The sequence below is a fragment of the Oenanthe melanoleuca genome, chromosome 2 (genome assembly GCF_029582105.1).
Source record: "Oenanthe melanoleuca isolate GR-GAL-2019-014 chromosome 2, OMel1.0, whole genome shotgun sequence".
Taxonomy (NCBI): Eukaryota; Metazoa; Chordata; class Aves; order Passeriformes; family Muscicapidae; genus Oenanthe; species Oenanthe melanoleuca.
Genome location: NC_079335.1, coordinates 95080975 through 95098148, shown reverse-complemented (window position 1 = coordinate 95098148; position 17174 = coordinate 95080975). Strand labels below are relative to the sequence as shown.

The 17174-nt window shown below is 40.8% G+C and overlaps 1 protein-coding gene and 1 gene segment (V, D, J or C); both read left to right on the top strand.

The window, feature by feature from the left end:
* AMPH (amphiphysin) overlaps positions 1 to 5616 on the top strand; it is a 118692-nt gene extending 113076 nt beyond the window's left edge. For 2 of the 3 annotated variants that reach the window (XM_056485537.1, XM_056485539.1), the window contains 2 exons: positions 1782 to 1883; positions 4442 to 5616. In XM_056485537.1, the coding sequence (XP_056341512.1) occupies positions 1782 to 1883; positions 4442 to 4549 (210 nt within the window). In that variant the 3' untranslated portion in view covers positions 4550 to 5616. The remainder of the gene's footprint in view (positions 1 to 1781; positions 1884 to 4441) is intronic. The other variant, XM_056485540.1, reaches the window with a different exon arrangement.
* A 10832-nt stretch (positions 5617 to 16448) lies between these two features.
* Positions 16449 to 17006, top strand: LOC130248808 (T-cell receptor gamma chain V region V108A-like). The segment is given in 2 exon segments: positions 16449 to 16589; positions 16690 to 17006. Coding segments are annotated over 2 exon segments (363 nt in total).
* The last annotated feature ends 168 nt before the right edge of the window (positions 17007 to 17174 follow it).

Below are 17174 nucleotides of genomic sequence, written 5' to 3'. Positions count from 1 at the left end.
AATATAAACTCATAGGGTAATCAAACAGAAAAAAATTTAATGAGGCATAAGAGAAATTCTTTCCTTGGCTGGCAAAACCCCCAGGGTTTCCTGGTTCACAAGGCTCTTTGAAAATACTTTTTATTTAGAATCTCTGAGCAGCAGAAGAGCTCCTTGAGGATGGATGAACTTTACATGCTTCCTACTGTAATTTCCATAGTTCAGACTAATCAGTCCCACAGCACTCTCTAAGTGTGCCATTCTTTTTAGTCGATTCTCATTGCTCAATATTTTCTGCAGACTTTGTGGATAACAGTAGGATAAAGGTAAACAGTATCATGCAACTCAAACATGCTGACATAGTTCATCTTCTGTTTTCATTCCACTCTGTTGGGTCAGACATAGAGAAGGAGAAGAATGTATGCTTCCAATTTGGTTCTTAATGCCACTTTCTTCCATGACTGCAGAGTTATCATGGAACTGTGTGTGCTTTGAGAAAATTAGACTAGCCTTCTTTTAAGGAGATAAAACCATTTACTTAAAATGGTCTGCTCACAATGACATGCTGATCTTGCCAATGTCTGAATGCTCACCCCTTTGAAAGGCAGATGTTTTAGGCGTGCCCATCTGCTGGTAAGTGGGAGTTCCTTCCAGGGCAGTCATTAGGTAGGGTTCCCATTACTCGCCTCTTTGATCACCTATTGCAATGGGTACTGTATGACTGACTCAAATTTTTATAGATGTCCACAAGAGGAGTATACAACAGTGGCCACAACAAGAAAATGAGAGAATCTAAAGTTCCTGAGAATCTCTATCAGTTTTATTTGTAAAATCCTGCCACCCCTCTCTCAGATCTCATAATGATAATGGAGAATGGAAGGAATTTCCTTACATGGGAGAAGTGACAGTGCCAAGCCTTGTTCAAGGGGCAAGACCTGTGGGATGTTGCATTAGCATCTTTCCTTGAGATCTTGTAGTCTTAGGAAAGGATCTTAAGTTTCTTCTGACAGTCTCAGGAAAGGAAACTATCCTTAAGTTGTCCCTGTTTCTAAGGAAGTGCATAAAAAACTGATATGAATCCGTGCCTTTATTATTGATTTATGCCAGATCAAAGGAAGTGATTCTGTTCTTGTGAGATCCCACCTGGAGTGCTGCATACAGTTTTGGTGTCCCCAGCATAAAAAGAACATGGAATTGTTGGAACAAATCCAGAGGAGGGCCACAAGGTTGATAAGAGGACTGGAACAGCTCTGCCTCAAACACAGGCTGAGAAAATTGGGACCGTTCAGCCTGGAGAAGAGAAGTTTCCATGCAGACCTCATGGCAAACTTCCAGGATCTGAGGGGACACTCCAGGGAATCTGGAGAGGGACTCTTCATCAGGAACTGTACTTCCTTGTAGGACAAGGAGTAATGTGTATAAATTGAAAGAGAGGAAATTCGAATTAGAGATTAGGAAGAAATCTTTACTGTGAGGGTGGTGAGACACTGGAACCAATTGTCTAGGGAGGTTGTGGATGCCCCAGCCCTGGCAGTGTTCAAAGCCAGGCTGGATAAGGCCTTAACCTGATATAGGGGAAAGTGTCCCTGCCCATGGCAGGGGAGATTGGGACTAGATGATCTTTAAGATCCATTGCAACCTGTTAGCATTCCATGATTCTATGATAATTTGAATGTGCTTGTCTCTAGCCATATGTTGGCATGAAGATAATTTTTTTTTCAGTCCAGATTTAACAGATAATTTTGTTGAGAAAATGTCTTCTATTTAGATCACATCTATATGTGTGGTGTTATTTTCTTTAGGTTGAAGTTCTACATGATTTCGAGGCAGCTAACAGTGATGAGCTTAATTTAAAACGAGGAGATATTGTTCTAGTGATTCCTTCTGAGACAACAGCTGATCAGGTAAAAACGTAATTCTGGCTTTTGGCTTATGTTTTTCTTTGTCTAAATTCTTTTTCTTACAAATTAGAGTTAATGGGAATGTGTATTCAAAATTACATTACTGTAAGAAAATACAAAGATTTTACTTATGCCTTTGTATGTAGTTTTATTTGAGACTAAATGGCACAGTTGACTACACCTGAAGTCACAGTTACTTATTTTTAGCAGAATCTGACCTCGGCATGTTTTTAGGGGTTTTTTGGTGCTACATTGTAGTGGATTTTATACTGACACACAGGTACACAAAGATTTCATGCAGAGGGTGACTTGCAAACTTTGTTACATTGTTCTATATCATCTTGTCAACATTCCAGTAGAAGTGATTACATGCTCCCTAATTGTTCAGAGTTTTTGTGTGTGCTTTGTAGAAATAATGCAAACTCATCCACAGAGGGCACTGAGAATGCACACAAATTCTGTGTAGCCTGTAGCCTAAAGGTACAGAGATGCTGTTCTGTGTTAGGTGCCTTTGATAGAGATAACTTTGCCCCTCAGAAGCCTGAACCTGAATTAAACAACAGTTTAATTTCATTTAAGGCATCTAATTTTGTTCCAGCATTGCATTTCAGGTGACTTTTTAAACAATTGTATTCCATATATTAAACTGAATTGCAGTGAAGTACGTTGATTTTGGCTGCTGCTTTAAAAGAGAAGATTGTACTGTGCACTGTTAGCTCCAGTCACCCCATGGGCACTTTAATGCCTGCAGTATTGGTGAGAAGTTTCCCAGCTGATTTGGGGCTTGAGAAGTGAGGGACTGGATCCTGCCTGATCAGGCAGCCAAGAGCACTGCTCTGAATGAAGAATATCTCTTAAAACTAGCCTAAATACTAATGCCCTAAGCACATGTGAGCCTTCAGAATTGTGTTTAAAATTGTTTTGCAGATTTATGCTGTTCAGAGATAGGTAATTATCAGTCCTCTCAGCTGTACTTTCTTTTAATTCAAGAGATGAATATTTGGCTTTTGTGAGTGGGTTTTTTTTGTTTTTTTTTTTTTTTTGCTTATTTCAGAACAGAATATTTATACTACAGCAGGTACATAGTTCTTTTTATTGAAATAAAATCTATTATCCCTACTCAAATGACACTGTTTTACCTCACGGGCTGTTCAACTGATTTCATTGTCAATTTTTGCAGAATGGGACACTACTCTAAGGATAGCAAAATAGGCTCTCTGACTTTAGTCTGTTTTTGCTAGGATATTAGATGTTAAATACATTATGATGCTTGGTGAAGTATAATTCTTTTGGTGTGCATTGAAATTCCCATTAGCATTAATTGAAGTAAATTGTGTGCAGTGATAGAGAAAATAAGCCTTTATGCATTCATGTTTCTGAAGCCATTCCTTTTCATGTATTTACTGTGTATTACATATTTCCCCTTCATGTTTAACATCACCATAAAGTTCAATACTTTTGTCTTTTGCCAGGTACTTTATTGATTTCTGTAGAGACTTACCTTTGTTATTCTTTATTTCTCTTCAAAATTGACCTGTTAAAGCTGTGATTCCAATACACCTGGTAACATCAACCTCCATTTGAAGCAAACCAGTCCCCCAAGTGGCTTTTTCCATTAGACTTATGTTGAAGTTATTATCCAGTAAAACTTTATATTCCCTTCTACAGTCTATGCTGCCTGTGCTAAACATCTGCAGTTCCTCCATCTCTTAGATATTCCACATGCTTCAAAAACATGTCTCCACTTAAACACACCCAGCCAATGTTGTGGATGAGCTGGATCTGCTTTAATGATCTGTTTATTTGGGGGTAGACAGCCCCCACCAGCACATGCAGCCACCCCACAATCATGACTTGGTGGTGTATGTGATGATCTGTTCAAGCTGTTCTACCTCCATGTGTACTGTCTGTGCAATAATAAAATGGCAACATTAGAAGTTCTGTTTGCTTTGCTCCAGTTCCTTTTCTTAAAGGAAAAAGATACTGAGTTTCTTAGTGAGATGAGAGTAGATTGGTCATTCTTAAAAATACCAAAATTATTCTGTTACAGGTAGAATTTATCACACTTAAGAGAACCCAATACTTTCCAATAAGAAATCTCTTTTTGTTTGCTTGGACTGCTGGTGATTTGTTGATGTTTTGCTTGTCAAGTCCTGGTTTAGGTTTCCAGAAATTTTTTGAAAAATAGTTACATAATTTTTAGAGATAGTAACTCCTGAGACTGCAAGAACTGTTCTTTCTTCTGACTGTTGATACATGAATGAGAAAAAAATATATCTCAGGGGAAAAAATTAGGATTCAGAACTTTTCTTCCCCCACCTAGAATATTAAATTCAGCCAGGAGTTAGATGGGCTGTACTGTGTGCTTGCAGTCATTTGATCTCACAAAATTCTGGTCTGGCAGAACAGAGAAAACAGTCTGTGCAAAATTAGAGGCTGTTGTTTAACCAAAACACCAAATCTTTTAGGCATGTTATTCTGAAACATCTTGAGGTCTAAAGCTCACAGTGAGGAATGGGAGGAGACCTGAAATTTAAGAGATTCTGTCTTTTTCTTTGCAGGAGGCTGGCTGGTTGACTGGCATTAAGGAATCCGAGTGGCTTCAGTACAGAGATGCAAATAGTTATAAAGGACTTTTCCCAGAGAACTTCACACGCCATCTGGAGTAGTTCTCCCAGGCAGACAAATGTAGTATGAAGCTCAGACAGTAGGTTTTTAACCTCTTTGAAACACAGGAGCCCATCTTTTGTGGTTTAAGCTGTTAATGGTTTACAGTCTGGTGCCAGACAAAAGCTAGTTGAAACATATCAAACGAGCATGAATGCAAACAGTTAAGCTGTCATTGCTGAAGCAGTACACAGGGAAAAAAAAAATCAGATAAAAATGAAATGTCCTTATTTGTTCACAAGTATGTGGCGACAGGTTTGTTTGTGCTTCGTCAGAGCTATGGTGATCCTGTATTTGATCCTTTCCCATGAAATCTGAAATTAGCTTCCTCAATACCAAAACCTTAACTTCTCTGCACTAAGTGTATTGTATTCCGTTGCACTGCAGAAGATTTAATTAATTATCCTGTAGTTATGAGGTCAAACTATTATAAGTTTCATGTGTTTAAAAGATAGTTAACTACTGCAACGTTTTTCAGTGTTATTTTTGGACATGCATAATATATATACACAAGAACTTATATGTGTATATATAAGTGCATATGGCTATATATGCATTTTCACAACTTCATTGTAGTTCTTTGGCTGTGTAGCATCATCCAGTACATGCATTGCTCTTTCACTGTCTGGCATTACAGGAAACAGTTTTGTTCAGAGCAAAACTAGCTGCTCCATTGCCAAAACATGATACAATATCTGTGTTTGTAATGTGAAATTTTCATTCTTAGATGATGAATAACATCATGTTCAAAGCCGCTAACCTTTGAGAAGGCATGGCTCAGTCTCCTCTTCCACCTGCAGTAGTTACAACGAGATAACCTGGAGGGGGGAGTTGTTATGATGCTAATATATACTTTTTTATTTAATTGGCTGAATACATTTTCAAAAAAGAAACAGAACTAATCTCTGAGAATAAATGAACACAATATATTTTCACTATATGTATTTATGCAGCATACCTTCACAGAACCTTTTAAAGTAAGATATATAATGTATCCTGTATCAAAAAGTCATCTGTAACTTATGTTTTCCAGTGCTGTGTCATTAAAAATAAACCTTTGGTCCAAAGGAGCTGTTTCTTCTGTGGTGCTTTTGAAATTTTGCAAGAAGTCCATATAATTTATACATTGTATTCTATCATTGATCTTAATTTAATACCTCTATTTCCAAAGGAATACAGCATAACAGGTACAACATCTAAATTCTTGTTCTCAGTCCTAGTTGTGACAAGAGTTCCAAAAGGTCTGAACCCCAGCTCAGCATATCACTCTGCTGCTCTTCCTGTTCCCAACTCTGATCTTCTGCTAATGTCTGTCCACTGAGGAAGAGAGCTTGTCTGTATTTAACCATCACTCAGCTGAAGATCTCTACCTCTTAGTAATATTTCACTTGTCCACTTCTTTTTCATGTGGAAAGGAAGTTTTCCACAAATCTGCTCCATTGTGTTTGCTGAGGTATGGAAGCTGCAAATATTTAGGGACATCTGTATTTCCCTAGGAATTCAGTTATTTTTCATTTATACATTGGTCATCTTGCATGCAAACAATATCTGTTTCTACTCCATTTCTAATTTGCTACATCTCAGTTGAAGAAATAGGGGGTTTGTGCCTCTTGAAGAAGAGAAGAGTTGATTTTTCTCTTTTTTTCAGGATCTCTCTCAGTAGGTTTCAAAGTCCAGTGATAGCTGTGTTTTGTGAAGAATGAGCTGGATGGCTCAGTTGTGATAGCTGGGATTTTGGATTTGAAATATCCAGTGAGTCTAAGGATGTTACAGGAAAGCACTCTGGTTTTCTGTTAATTCCTTCAACAGGTTTGATCTGGGGCCAAGAATCTCTCCAAGGACAAAAGTTGCTTTTGGTCTTCTTATTACAATAAATTCCAGACTCCAGCACACCATTTTGAGGTGGTCATAATGACCTATTACACGTGGTTTACAGTGATGCTCATGTTAACCTCCAGGCCAGTTTCTTGCTTAACTGCATCTCAACATTTGCATTTCAGTAATGGCTGCTCTACATATCACTGGAAAAGCCCAGCACTGGACAATGGAACTTCAGTTTCCCTGTGGACACTACATCACCACCTCTTTGGAAGGGACCTACTGTCAAGTGATGTGTGACAGTCCTGACCCTAAGCTCATTATGGTCAGCCCAAAGCATTGCTATGATCAGCCAGAAGTGTTCTTTTCCTAGGTGTGCACTGTATGCAGTTACTATCATTAGGGGCCCTCTTGGTTTTAGAAGTATTGACATAAAAGTCAAACACCCTTGGTCTTCTAATTTCCTTGGTACAGCACAATGTGCCAGATGCACAGAGGGGTTTCGAGTACACTTAAGGTTGTGCATAGGTAGGAAAGGTCTCTGGTCTACAGCAAAGAGCTCTCATGTCATTGTCACTGTCATTATTTGTTGGCAGCAAGGTGTACTGGTAGTGTTCCAAAAGCTGTGGTACTGCCCATGATGTGTTATTTAAATGCTGCAGGTTATGTGTGTCTGGCATACCATTCTGACATTGAGTCTTCACATCTCACACACACAACCCAGAGCCACAAGTGTCTGCAGAAAGGATGAGGAAAATTATTGTCTTTAAAATGCTTTGCAAAATTCCGTGTACTAGGATGATACACTCTCATGTCTGCAGCTCCTGAGGTGAGTCCTGTGTAAGTATTTCTCTGTGATCTATAAAACTTTATTCTAGGGCAAGCAGGGGAAATACTTTCCAGTATGTACTGCTGTCACATACATAATACACTTGTGTTGCACTGCATTAACTTGAGTTACACTCCATCTGAAATTATATTAGCCCAAAATGATTTCTACCTTTATTTGGAATTTTTTTGTTTACAAACAGTGTTGCACTTGGCAAATTACTGAATTTTGTGCTTTCAGAGTGATTGTAAAACTCATTGTATCTTGGTTTCTCTAAGGGCTTATTTATGTCTAAGAGAGCATACACTACTAAGCTTTTTGAGCAGGTGTAATTTATAATTCTACATAAAATAAACCCTTGAAAGATTTAGGGATCCAATCTCCTGATCCCACTGACTAATTATTCATGGTGTGGTCTTGAAAGAAAGACAAAGTAACTGAAGATAGAGGAACATGTCGTGTGAGTGGACAAATAAATGTGTGTTTGCAGCTCATCTATCTGGTTTACAACCTTTCATGACTAATGAAAGCTGCATAAGCTGAACAACACTTCTGTCCTTTCTCTCCTCCTCCTCTCCTTACCTTGCTTCATCTCTTCCACTAGGCATCTGTCCCTGCCACAGAAGGAGGGGAGGATGAGGGGTACAGTCCTGCTCCAATAGAATGGCATTCAATTCCAGGATGCTCTGATTACTGATGCCTTAATGTCAGAAAGATGTTAAATGAATCAAAGTCTCATTAACATTCTTAATGAAAATTTTATAGTGTCTTGCTGACACAGGGAAAAAGGCACCAAAAGAAAGCCACTGTGATGGGTAGTTTAGATGGATGGGGTTGGGAAGGAACTACCATTGGCTGAAGGACACTTTACAAGGCTGTCCCTTATGCTATGTGCAGGCAGAGCATGAGCAAGTAGCAGGCATAAGTACCACAGTAGCCTCAAAAACACCACAGTTTACTGCCTGAAGTACAAAATCATATTTTATTGTTAGTTTTTAAAGCAGATTTGAAAGATCTATCTTTTTCCAGCTGCAAGGTCACTTGAGCGAATCTACCATCCTCCTCACCATTCTTTGACTTTTAACCCTTTTGTCCCAACAGTCTTCATCCATGTGATTTCAGCTCTGATGCTTTGTGCACCATGTCTCTGCCAGCTGTATCTTCCCCTCTTTTCTCTCTGGCCTGTTTAATCAGCACAGAAACATCATATAGGGAAAAATGCTGCACATTCCTAATGATTTCTCCTGTAACCAACAGGAAGACCTCTTAATTAGCATTAATTTGCAAAAGCTGAAATTATCTGTAAGAGGGTTGCACTGCATATTCAGATGCTTAATGGCAGTTAAAGGAAGCTTTGGTGAAAGAAAATACTTTTACAGTAGTAAAAGTACCACTCTGTGTGTATGCAGGCCTTCTCCACAGGCACTAAATGCAATGCAGACAACAACAAAGTAGTGTGCAGCCACTGAAACTTGAGTCTTCAGGAGGCAGTGATATCACATCTGCTGAAGACAGTCAACAAAGTCCTCTATGTCCTCAGCCTGGTTCCAGAGGAGAAGAGGCTGGGGTTTCTTTTGGTGCTATCAGAGCACTTTGGTGTGAACCAGGTAAACCCCTGGTCACTAATAGTGCCTTTATATTTGCCTAGACAGACTGCTTGAGTCACAAGGTATAATTGGACAAAGAACATCAAAGCACTGGAAAGGTGAGAAGTTATATACTTAAATTATTTGATTTCCAAGGTACATGCTGCAAAGGCAAAGGTTAAGATAGTCCAGATTTCCAAACTTAATTCGTAAGTCAACATCTCTATATTAAAGTTTTTAAAATTAAATTGAACTGCAATTGTAGGAAGGATCTGGCTGTATGTCAGTGAATTAATAAAGAAATAAAACATGTAATTTTGAAGAATTAACTGTGCAGGTTAACACATAATTGCCAAATGATAAGGTGTACTTATCATTTTGCATGTCCTGGTTTTTGGTAGCAGGTTCCACAGGCTTCTGTGAGAAGCTGCTGGAAGATTCCTTCTGGTTTAGCAGAACCAATCCCTGCTCCAAAGAGGGACATGCCACTGGTCAAGACAGGACCAGTTGGAAATGGTGGTAACAACTCTGTAATAACATATTTAAGAAGAAAGGAGAAAAGTTATTGCACAGTTGTAATTGTGGCCAGAGAAGAGTGGGGTGACAACATGGGAGAGGAACAACTCTGCAGACATGAAGGTCCATGGAGAAGAAGGAGGTGCTCCAGGCACTGGAGCTGAGATTACCCTGCTGCCTGTAGTGCAGACCATGGAGAAGCAGCTGTGCTCCTGCAGCCCTTGGAGGACCAAGGGGATGCAGAGATCCACCTGCAGCCCATGGAGGAGCCCTTGCCAGAGCAGGTGGATGCCTGAGAGGAGTCTGTGACCCTGTGGGAGACCCATGGAGAGAGAAGCCCACTCTGGAGTAGCCTGTCCTTGAAGAACTGCACCCTGTGGAAGAGTGACCCACACTGCAGCAGTTTGGGGAGGGCTGTTGCCTGTGGGATGGGCTCACATGGCAGCAGTTCACAGGGAGCTGCTACCCATGAGATGGACTCATGCTGAAGAAGTTCTTGGAGAACTCTCCTGGGGAAGGGACACCACAGTGGTGCAGGGGAAGGACCTCCCTGAGCAGCAGATGAAAACACAGGTGATGAACTGACCATAAACCCACATTCCCTGTCTCCCTGCCCCACTGGGGAAGAAGTTAGAGCTGGGAAGGAGAGAGGGGTGGGGAGAAGGTGTTTTTAAGGTTCTGTTTTACTTCTCAGTATCCTGCTCTGATTTTATTCAGTAATCAATTTTAATTCAAATCTCTATCCTGAGCCTGTTTTGTCCATGGCCATATTTAGTGAGTGGTCTCTCCCAGTCATCATCTCAGTCCATGAGATAAATTTGATAAACTTTGTTAAACTTTCTCTCCCTTGTCCAGTTTGTGGAGGGGAGCAAAGCAGCAGCTTTGGTGGGTGCATGGCATCCAGCCAGCCTCCACTACACAAGGTCATGCAAAGTTAATTCTCTGAGTGGCTAAAATCTGACAGTCCTGTCATGGCTCTGTAACTCCCATAGAGATATACACAAAAGTAGAAGTTGTCCATAGTCTTTGGCAGAGATTCAGAACCCTGCATTTTAAGTCTGTAAGATGTTTCACATAAGAGACTGTGCAAATGCTGAGGACCTTTAGGTATCTCCTAGCTCAAGAGAGAATATTGCACTACTGTCCACCTAAAAAGAACTCATGCAAATTTAAAAGACAGATGTTAAACAGTTTTGCTTAAAAATCTCAGAGTAGGAATTCTTGACATCCATCCATGCCTATGGTTTACACAGCTGCTCACAAAGGGCTTCTGAGAGTTTTAGTCCATTATACCCAGCAGAGGGTGGTAGATGCTAGAATTTGCATTTGCCAAGTTAACTCTCATTTGGCTCAGTCTTCAACTAGGAGTTTGTTTCATTAATATCTGTCATTATCTGAAGTTGGCTAATGTCTGCAGCCACACACAGCAAACTCAGTGCCATACCAGAATAAAAAGCAGTTTTATGCATGCTAAATGGCTACTTCAATCTGCAGGCACACAAAGACAGAAAACTACTTTATCAAGCTGCAGCTCAAGTCACTAGAGCAACATACCCTTGTATCTCACACGTTAAAACATGTTTTATACCAGACATGATAAATCTGCACCAAATAATGAGTTATTTAGGTGGTTCAATTCAAGGTGACAATGTTGGTTAAAGAGGAAAAATTATTTTATATACTAATTCTACTTAAAATAATTTTATAGTCTACCTGGATTATGTAACATGTCCTGCAATTGCAAAAGGTCCTAGGGATATTTAAAATATGCTAAAGTGCCTAAGGGCTGTATTGCTCTGCATTTTATACAAAGGATGGAGAGACCAAGAGGGAGCACAGAAGCCAGCAGAGACCTCCCAAAAGTATCCTTAGGGGCTGGTTTCCTAAGTTTAAGTTTGAAGTTTAATTTAATTATATTCTCACTGTGAATGATCAGATAAAAAAACAATATGTGCTTTACATCTTTTCTTTGTCCATTCAAAGATTTTACTCTTTAGAAATTACCTTCTTTTGAGCAAACCCTCACACCCTGTGAAACTACTGAAAGATTTATTTGTGTGGTCAGTTACTTTGAGTCCATTACCAATGGTGACAAAATGCAATGACTCTGGAGGTAGATGCAGGGGATGACACCTTAGCAAATGCTATGATAGTTTCTCATTAACATGACAGATTTCCAAACTAAGTGTTTTCTTTCATCCTGTTTGAATGCTTGAAGACTGCAGAGGTTTGTGCTCACTTTGAAGAGGATGGAGTTGAATATCTTTGCTTTCAGTGCTGATGGAAAGCTGGCAGTGATGTTATAGTCATGGCTGCTCATGGCTGTTCATGTGCCCGGGTTAATACAGGATGCTGCTGCCTTTCCCTGTAACTATGAATGTGTCTAGAGATATGTACATACACCTTTTCATGTGCTTTAAGGTATAATAATTATTTTCCTGCATCAAGGTGATTAAGCAGTGCCTACACTGATCAGCTATTTTACTTTAGTCCTGCTCTCCTGTAGATTTCATCATTCAATACAAATAGGATTTTCCTTATGTTCCATCTGACCCTTTCTCATTAGCCTACTAGATACAATCTCATTTGTAGTACTCCAGGCAGGAACCACACTGCTCTCCAAACAAAACAGAGGACCAGCTATTTTAAATAAAATCCCCATGTCATAAAAGGAACATTTGGCAGGAAATTAGTTCTGTTTTTGTGATTGCTGTCATTATTATGTCTGTCTGTGAGGGACCCATTGCTGTGTTTGGTGCTCCAGAAGTAATCTCTGTGAAACCATCCCTACTTATGGAGATTTATTGTCCCAGTCAATAAGTAAGACTGATGAAGTTTAGGGAAAGAGTGAAGAATTACTCTTTTTTTCAAGTGTGGCACTTCAACACAGAGAAGTTTCTGGCTGGGCATCATCAAGCCCAGCTGAGCTCACTGCAGCCTTCTCCACCACTGCAAGTCTGAGATTTTGAAACTGACCTGAGAGTAGGCAGAGAAGGAGAGGGGGCTGAGGTCAGCAGCACTTTATCCAGGTTGTTCATGGGCATGCCTGTGCCAGCAGGGAGGAAACAGCCAGATCATGAAGCCCTTCCTCAGGAGGAGGGAGATCTCTGATGAAATATCCCTATTCAATACATGGTCTGATGAGACCACAGCTGCATAGTATGTATGACCCTCCTCCACCATTGTTTTACTGTAAAATTGTAAAAAAACCCTGCCTTGTCAAAACTGTACCACTGCTGACCAAAACACAACTGATGTCCTCAGGAATTATGTCCCAGACCCTGGGTGGTGCAGGAGTTTTATTGGGGTGGGGTGAAGGCATGTCACTTATTGGGTTATATTTTCTATGATAAGGTGGGAGGAGTTTTAGCCAACTGGAGCTGTGTTCTCCCTGCCCATGATGAGAGGCAGTATGCCCAGGAAGAAGTGAAATGGTGTTTTGGAAAAAGAGAAGACCCTGGGCACAAAGTGTTTCTCCCAGGATATAAGGAGATTGTTCCTATATTTATTTATGATCTCCTGCTCAAGTCCTGCTACACTGAACACCTCACCTCTGTTGTGTCATCACACAGTATCAGACTAAGCTGCAAGCATGTTAACTGTGTTAAGTATGTTAGAAAATGGCTAGGCTAGCTGTCTAAACACAGAGATGCCTGAGCACTCACAGTCTCAGGCAGCACAACAAACAAAGCCAGAGGACAGGGAGGAGGAGATGCTCATACGAGGGTACATGTACCCAATTTGGGTTTGGGAAACCAGGTTTGATGGCTGGATGCCAGGAGAATAAAGCACATCTCTGCCCAGTAAGACCTGTGTGGGTGCTCCCCAGCTCTCAGAAACTTGTCTCTCAGTCACTTCTCTGTTATTACCCAGAGGAGCCTTGAGGGGGCTCAGGAACAGCCATACCCTGTGCAGAGAGGCAAAACAGAGAAAGATGCAGGTGTCTGACAGGCAGAACAGCAGCACAGTGACTTGTTCTGATTAGAGTCTTCCAGGGCCAGGCAGCACTTGTGAATGGCATCATCAAGTTTTCACATCAACACACGACTCTCTGTAGTTTTTATAACAGAAAACTAAGCAGACATGATTTAAAAATCACATATCTCTTCACTAATTCATTTGCTTTTTTTGAGGGGGCAAGGTATATATCTGGGGTTTTTTTGTCTCATCAGAGTTCAGCCCAGAGGTGCTGATCCCAGCATCTCTGAACTTTCTTTTCTGAGGAGCCACAGTGGAACCAGATAAAATTACAGGCTTCTTTAAAACCTTCCAGTCTTGTCTCTGGTCTTGCAAGTATATGGTATTTATTAGCTATTCTTAAGGGTGTCAGAATATATTTCTTCTTGGGATTGTATCACACTTCCATTGTCACCCAGCCTCATACATTTTAATATCCACAATGTCCTATTACCCAAGTCCCAAGCTGAAATTACACTTGGCAGATAACTTGTGTACAAATACCCTGTATGATGGTTGAGAAATGTGTGCAATACAAGCCAAAAGGTAGAGAAAAGTTTCTGCATTTCTCTTCCTCCTCATACTGTGCAGCACTCTCTGTCTTTACCACAGAAGCAAGGACTAAAGGTCAGACCCTCTTCCTCATGGATGGGGTCCCTGTTATTTGAGGATGCCTCCTTGAAGCCAGTGATGGTGGTTTATTAATGCAACCTCATCACTGCTGCATTCTCCCTGCTCTCCCTCCAAGTGTGTTCTGGACCCTTCACCTGTTCTGGAGCCAGCCTCCCTCACACAGCCCAGTCAGTCCCAGAGGACCCTGCCAAGTTTATCTGTGAAGCAACTGGTGGTCACAATTCAAAGGTCACAAGTCACATCCACTGGTACCAATTGTCACCCTCTACATACACAGAGATTGGTCTATATCAACCCTTTCTGGGTTTGACATTAATTGGAATCATAGGTTTCCTCCAAAAGAAGTATCTACCCACACAGACACCTGCATGCTGCTGGTGCATGAGCTGGGCAACCAACTCAGCAAGTGTTATCACTCACTGCATGGTGTGGGACTGCACCCACCACCAATCCCACAACCATTCCCTCAGCCTCTGTCATTTGCTGCAGCTGTGATGTGTCCACAGAAGAACCATCACAAAATGCCATTAACTTTTTGCATGGCAGCTTCTTTGTCTAGACATGGGAAAACAGTAGTCAGAAAGGTCAGGAAGTGCTTGATAGGGAACTGGGGACATCCAAGATGGGGGAAAGGAGGAAGGGAGAAGAGCAATCCTAAATGACTGAGGGGAAAGAGGGAATTTTGGGTGAAATTGCTGAGCTTACATGTCCCATGGCAGCTTCCAAGTTTTATTCCAGGATAAGCAACTTTACTTTTATGCAAACCCCAGAGAAATGGAAAAAGAAAATTACGTCCAGAAGTGAATTGGGAAGAACAAAGTAAATGCTGGGGAATCCTTATGAGAGAAACCCACCTCTCACTGAGAGTATTTCCTAAACTACCTTCAGCTGAAGACCTGGGCAGGAGACAGAAGGGACTGCACACCTGTGATTTCCAAGGGGCCATTCTAGGAACCACACAGCACTGTCTGCTGCAGCCCCTTGCTGCTCCAGAGCAATTCCATACCACTGCAGTCTTTCCAAGAGTTAATAAGAGGTATCTTACAAGGTATCCTACTTTGCAGGACGCTGTCTGTCCCTCTCTAGGTTGTTGACTCCTCTCTCTGAGGCTGTGGAGTGATGTGAGGTAAGCCACACAATTAATAAGCAGCTGGGAGCAGCTGCTAAGCTGTGATACATTTATCAGATAAAAGCCAAGTACAAACAAGATCTATTCACAGAAATATGGGGCTTAAATATACACTCTTAGCAGACACACAGGAAGAGCCCTTGGACTTTGAATGTGAAACTCAAATAAATTTGGAAGCTGAATTAGAAAGTGTGGAAGTGTGGGAATTACTCCATGGTGCTGGGAAAATTATATCTTGTGTAAGCAATTTGTTTCTACTTTAAAAACAAAGAACCCCAATAGCAACAGTAGCAGTAAATTGTCGCCATACATTTTTTCAGATGATCTGGATGAGGAAGCAGTGGAGATGGGAGATAGCCATGTAAGATGGCTATGTGTTCATTAGCAGGTTTTCAGATCTCAGTATCAACCTTTTTTTTTTTTTAAGACGTTCTGGTTTGTTTAATTAATTAATGCTGATAGAAAAATATTTAGGCCCATGGGCTGCATTTGGCTTTGGAAAGGTCAATTACTTGTTGAATAATTTTAATCACTATTTTGATTAAAAACTCATATAGTAAACTACTCTAGATGCATAGAAAGCATGTTCTAAAAAGGGCTCTCTTGATGGTTTCAGAACATAAGAACAGGGAAATGAGTGTATTACTACTAATGACATGTCATATAAGTTCAAACATCTCAATTTAAGCTAGAGAGCTAAACTCACATTTCAGCCAGCTAAAATTTGTAAGAGTACCAAGACCATGGGAAAAGCCAGACTATGAAGGCTGTGGCCTTGATAGGCAGAGAGAAATCCCACCTATTGAGTAATGTGAAAACCAGCAATTGTAGGGCCAGGTAATGGAAGATGCTTGCTGTTCAGGCATACTTTTTATGTATATTTATAATTTTTTAATAATTGGATTCATCAGTAAAAGTTTGAAAACACTGGGACTTTTTTTGCTGTGCTGGATAACTCTAAACTACAACTGTAGGAAGAGGGATTTCTGGTAGAAGCTATATTACAGGATCCTATTTGATGCTCAATATTCAAAATAAATAGGACAAATTGTTAAAAGCAGCATTTTGGAGGTATCATGATGGGATGAAAATTCATCCTACAGAACCTTGGTCTATAAGAGAGGTAAGAAATTAAGCTGATCTCTGTCTAATACGTTATCTGGCAAATACATCTTGGAGAGCAAGGCTCACGGTACAACAAGCAAAGGTTAAAAAATAAGGTGACTCTACTCATCATCCAGGCAAAAAGAAGGGAAAAAAAGTTTTTCTCAGTAGTGAGCTCTCTCCTTAAAAGGATGGGTTTTGGAGGACAGTGGTTTTTTGGGTTTGGGGTAGGGGAAGAGGTTGTCTGTTTGTCTGGGTTTTTTCCCTTCTGTTTGAGAGTTAACAGGAAATGGCTCATGCATCTTTATTTAACCTATAGCTGGCACAGCCTCATTGGATAGTTTTCTGCCACTCAGATCTGCTTCAACCCCTCCTGAGGTTGACCCTGACCCTGTGCCCTGTGTAGAAAGCCCTAAGAAGAGCAATGATGTGGCTGCTGAGCATTTTCTTCCTGGCAACTCTTTTTTCTTGTACGTGTCCTGCTCATCCTGCTGCCTGCACATCCACCAGTGGAAAAGGGGGATGCTCTCTTATCTCAGCTTCTCTGTTTTTTCTCTTCTGTTGCCACAGGTGGCTCTGCACAAGGCTTGCAGCAAACCCCTATATCCGTCACCAAGCCAGAAGGTGAAAACGTGGAAATCAACTGCCATGTCTCCAGTCCTGATTTTATCAACTCTTTTATTCACTGGTACCAAAAGAAGGGCAATGCACCTCCCAAACGTGTTGCCTATATATCCTCCACGTTTTTCCTTGAAAACATGTCTGATGAGGGGAAGTTTAGTGTTGCCAAGGATCCCAGCAAGTCTGTCTGCATCCTGACAGTGAGCAAAGTAACGCCACAAGACTCTGCCACCTACTACTGTGCCATTTGGGATGCACAGCAGTAGAAAGCCACAGGGGACCTGCACAAAGACATGCCCTGCTTTCCAGATAAGAACCTCAAGTGTTTGACAACACGCAGGAACACTGCCACCCTACTTTTCCCAAAAGCTTTGAATCAGGTTGCACAGCCAGCCAGATACAAAAGGTGTTGCTGAGCTTTGCAGATGCACACT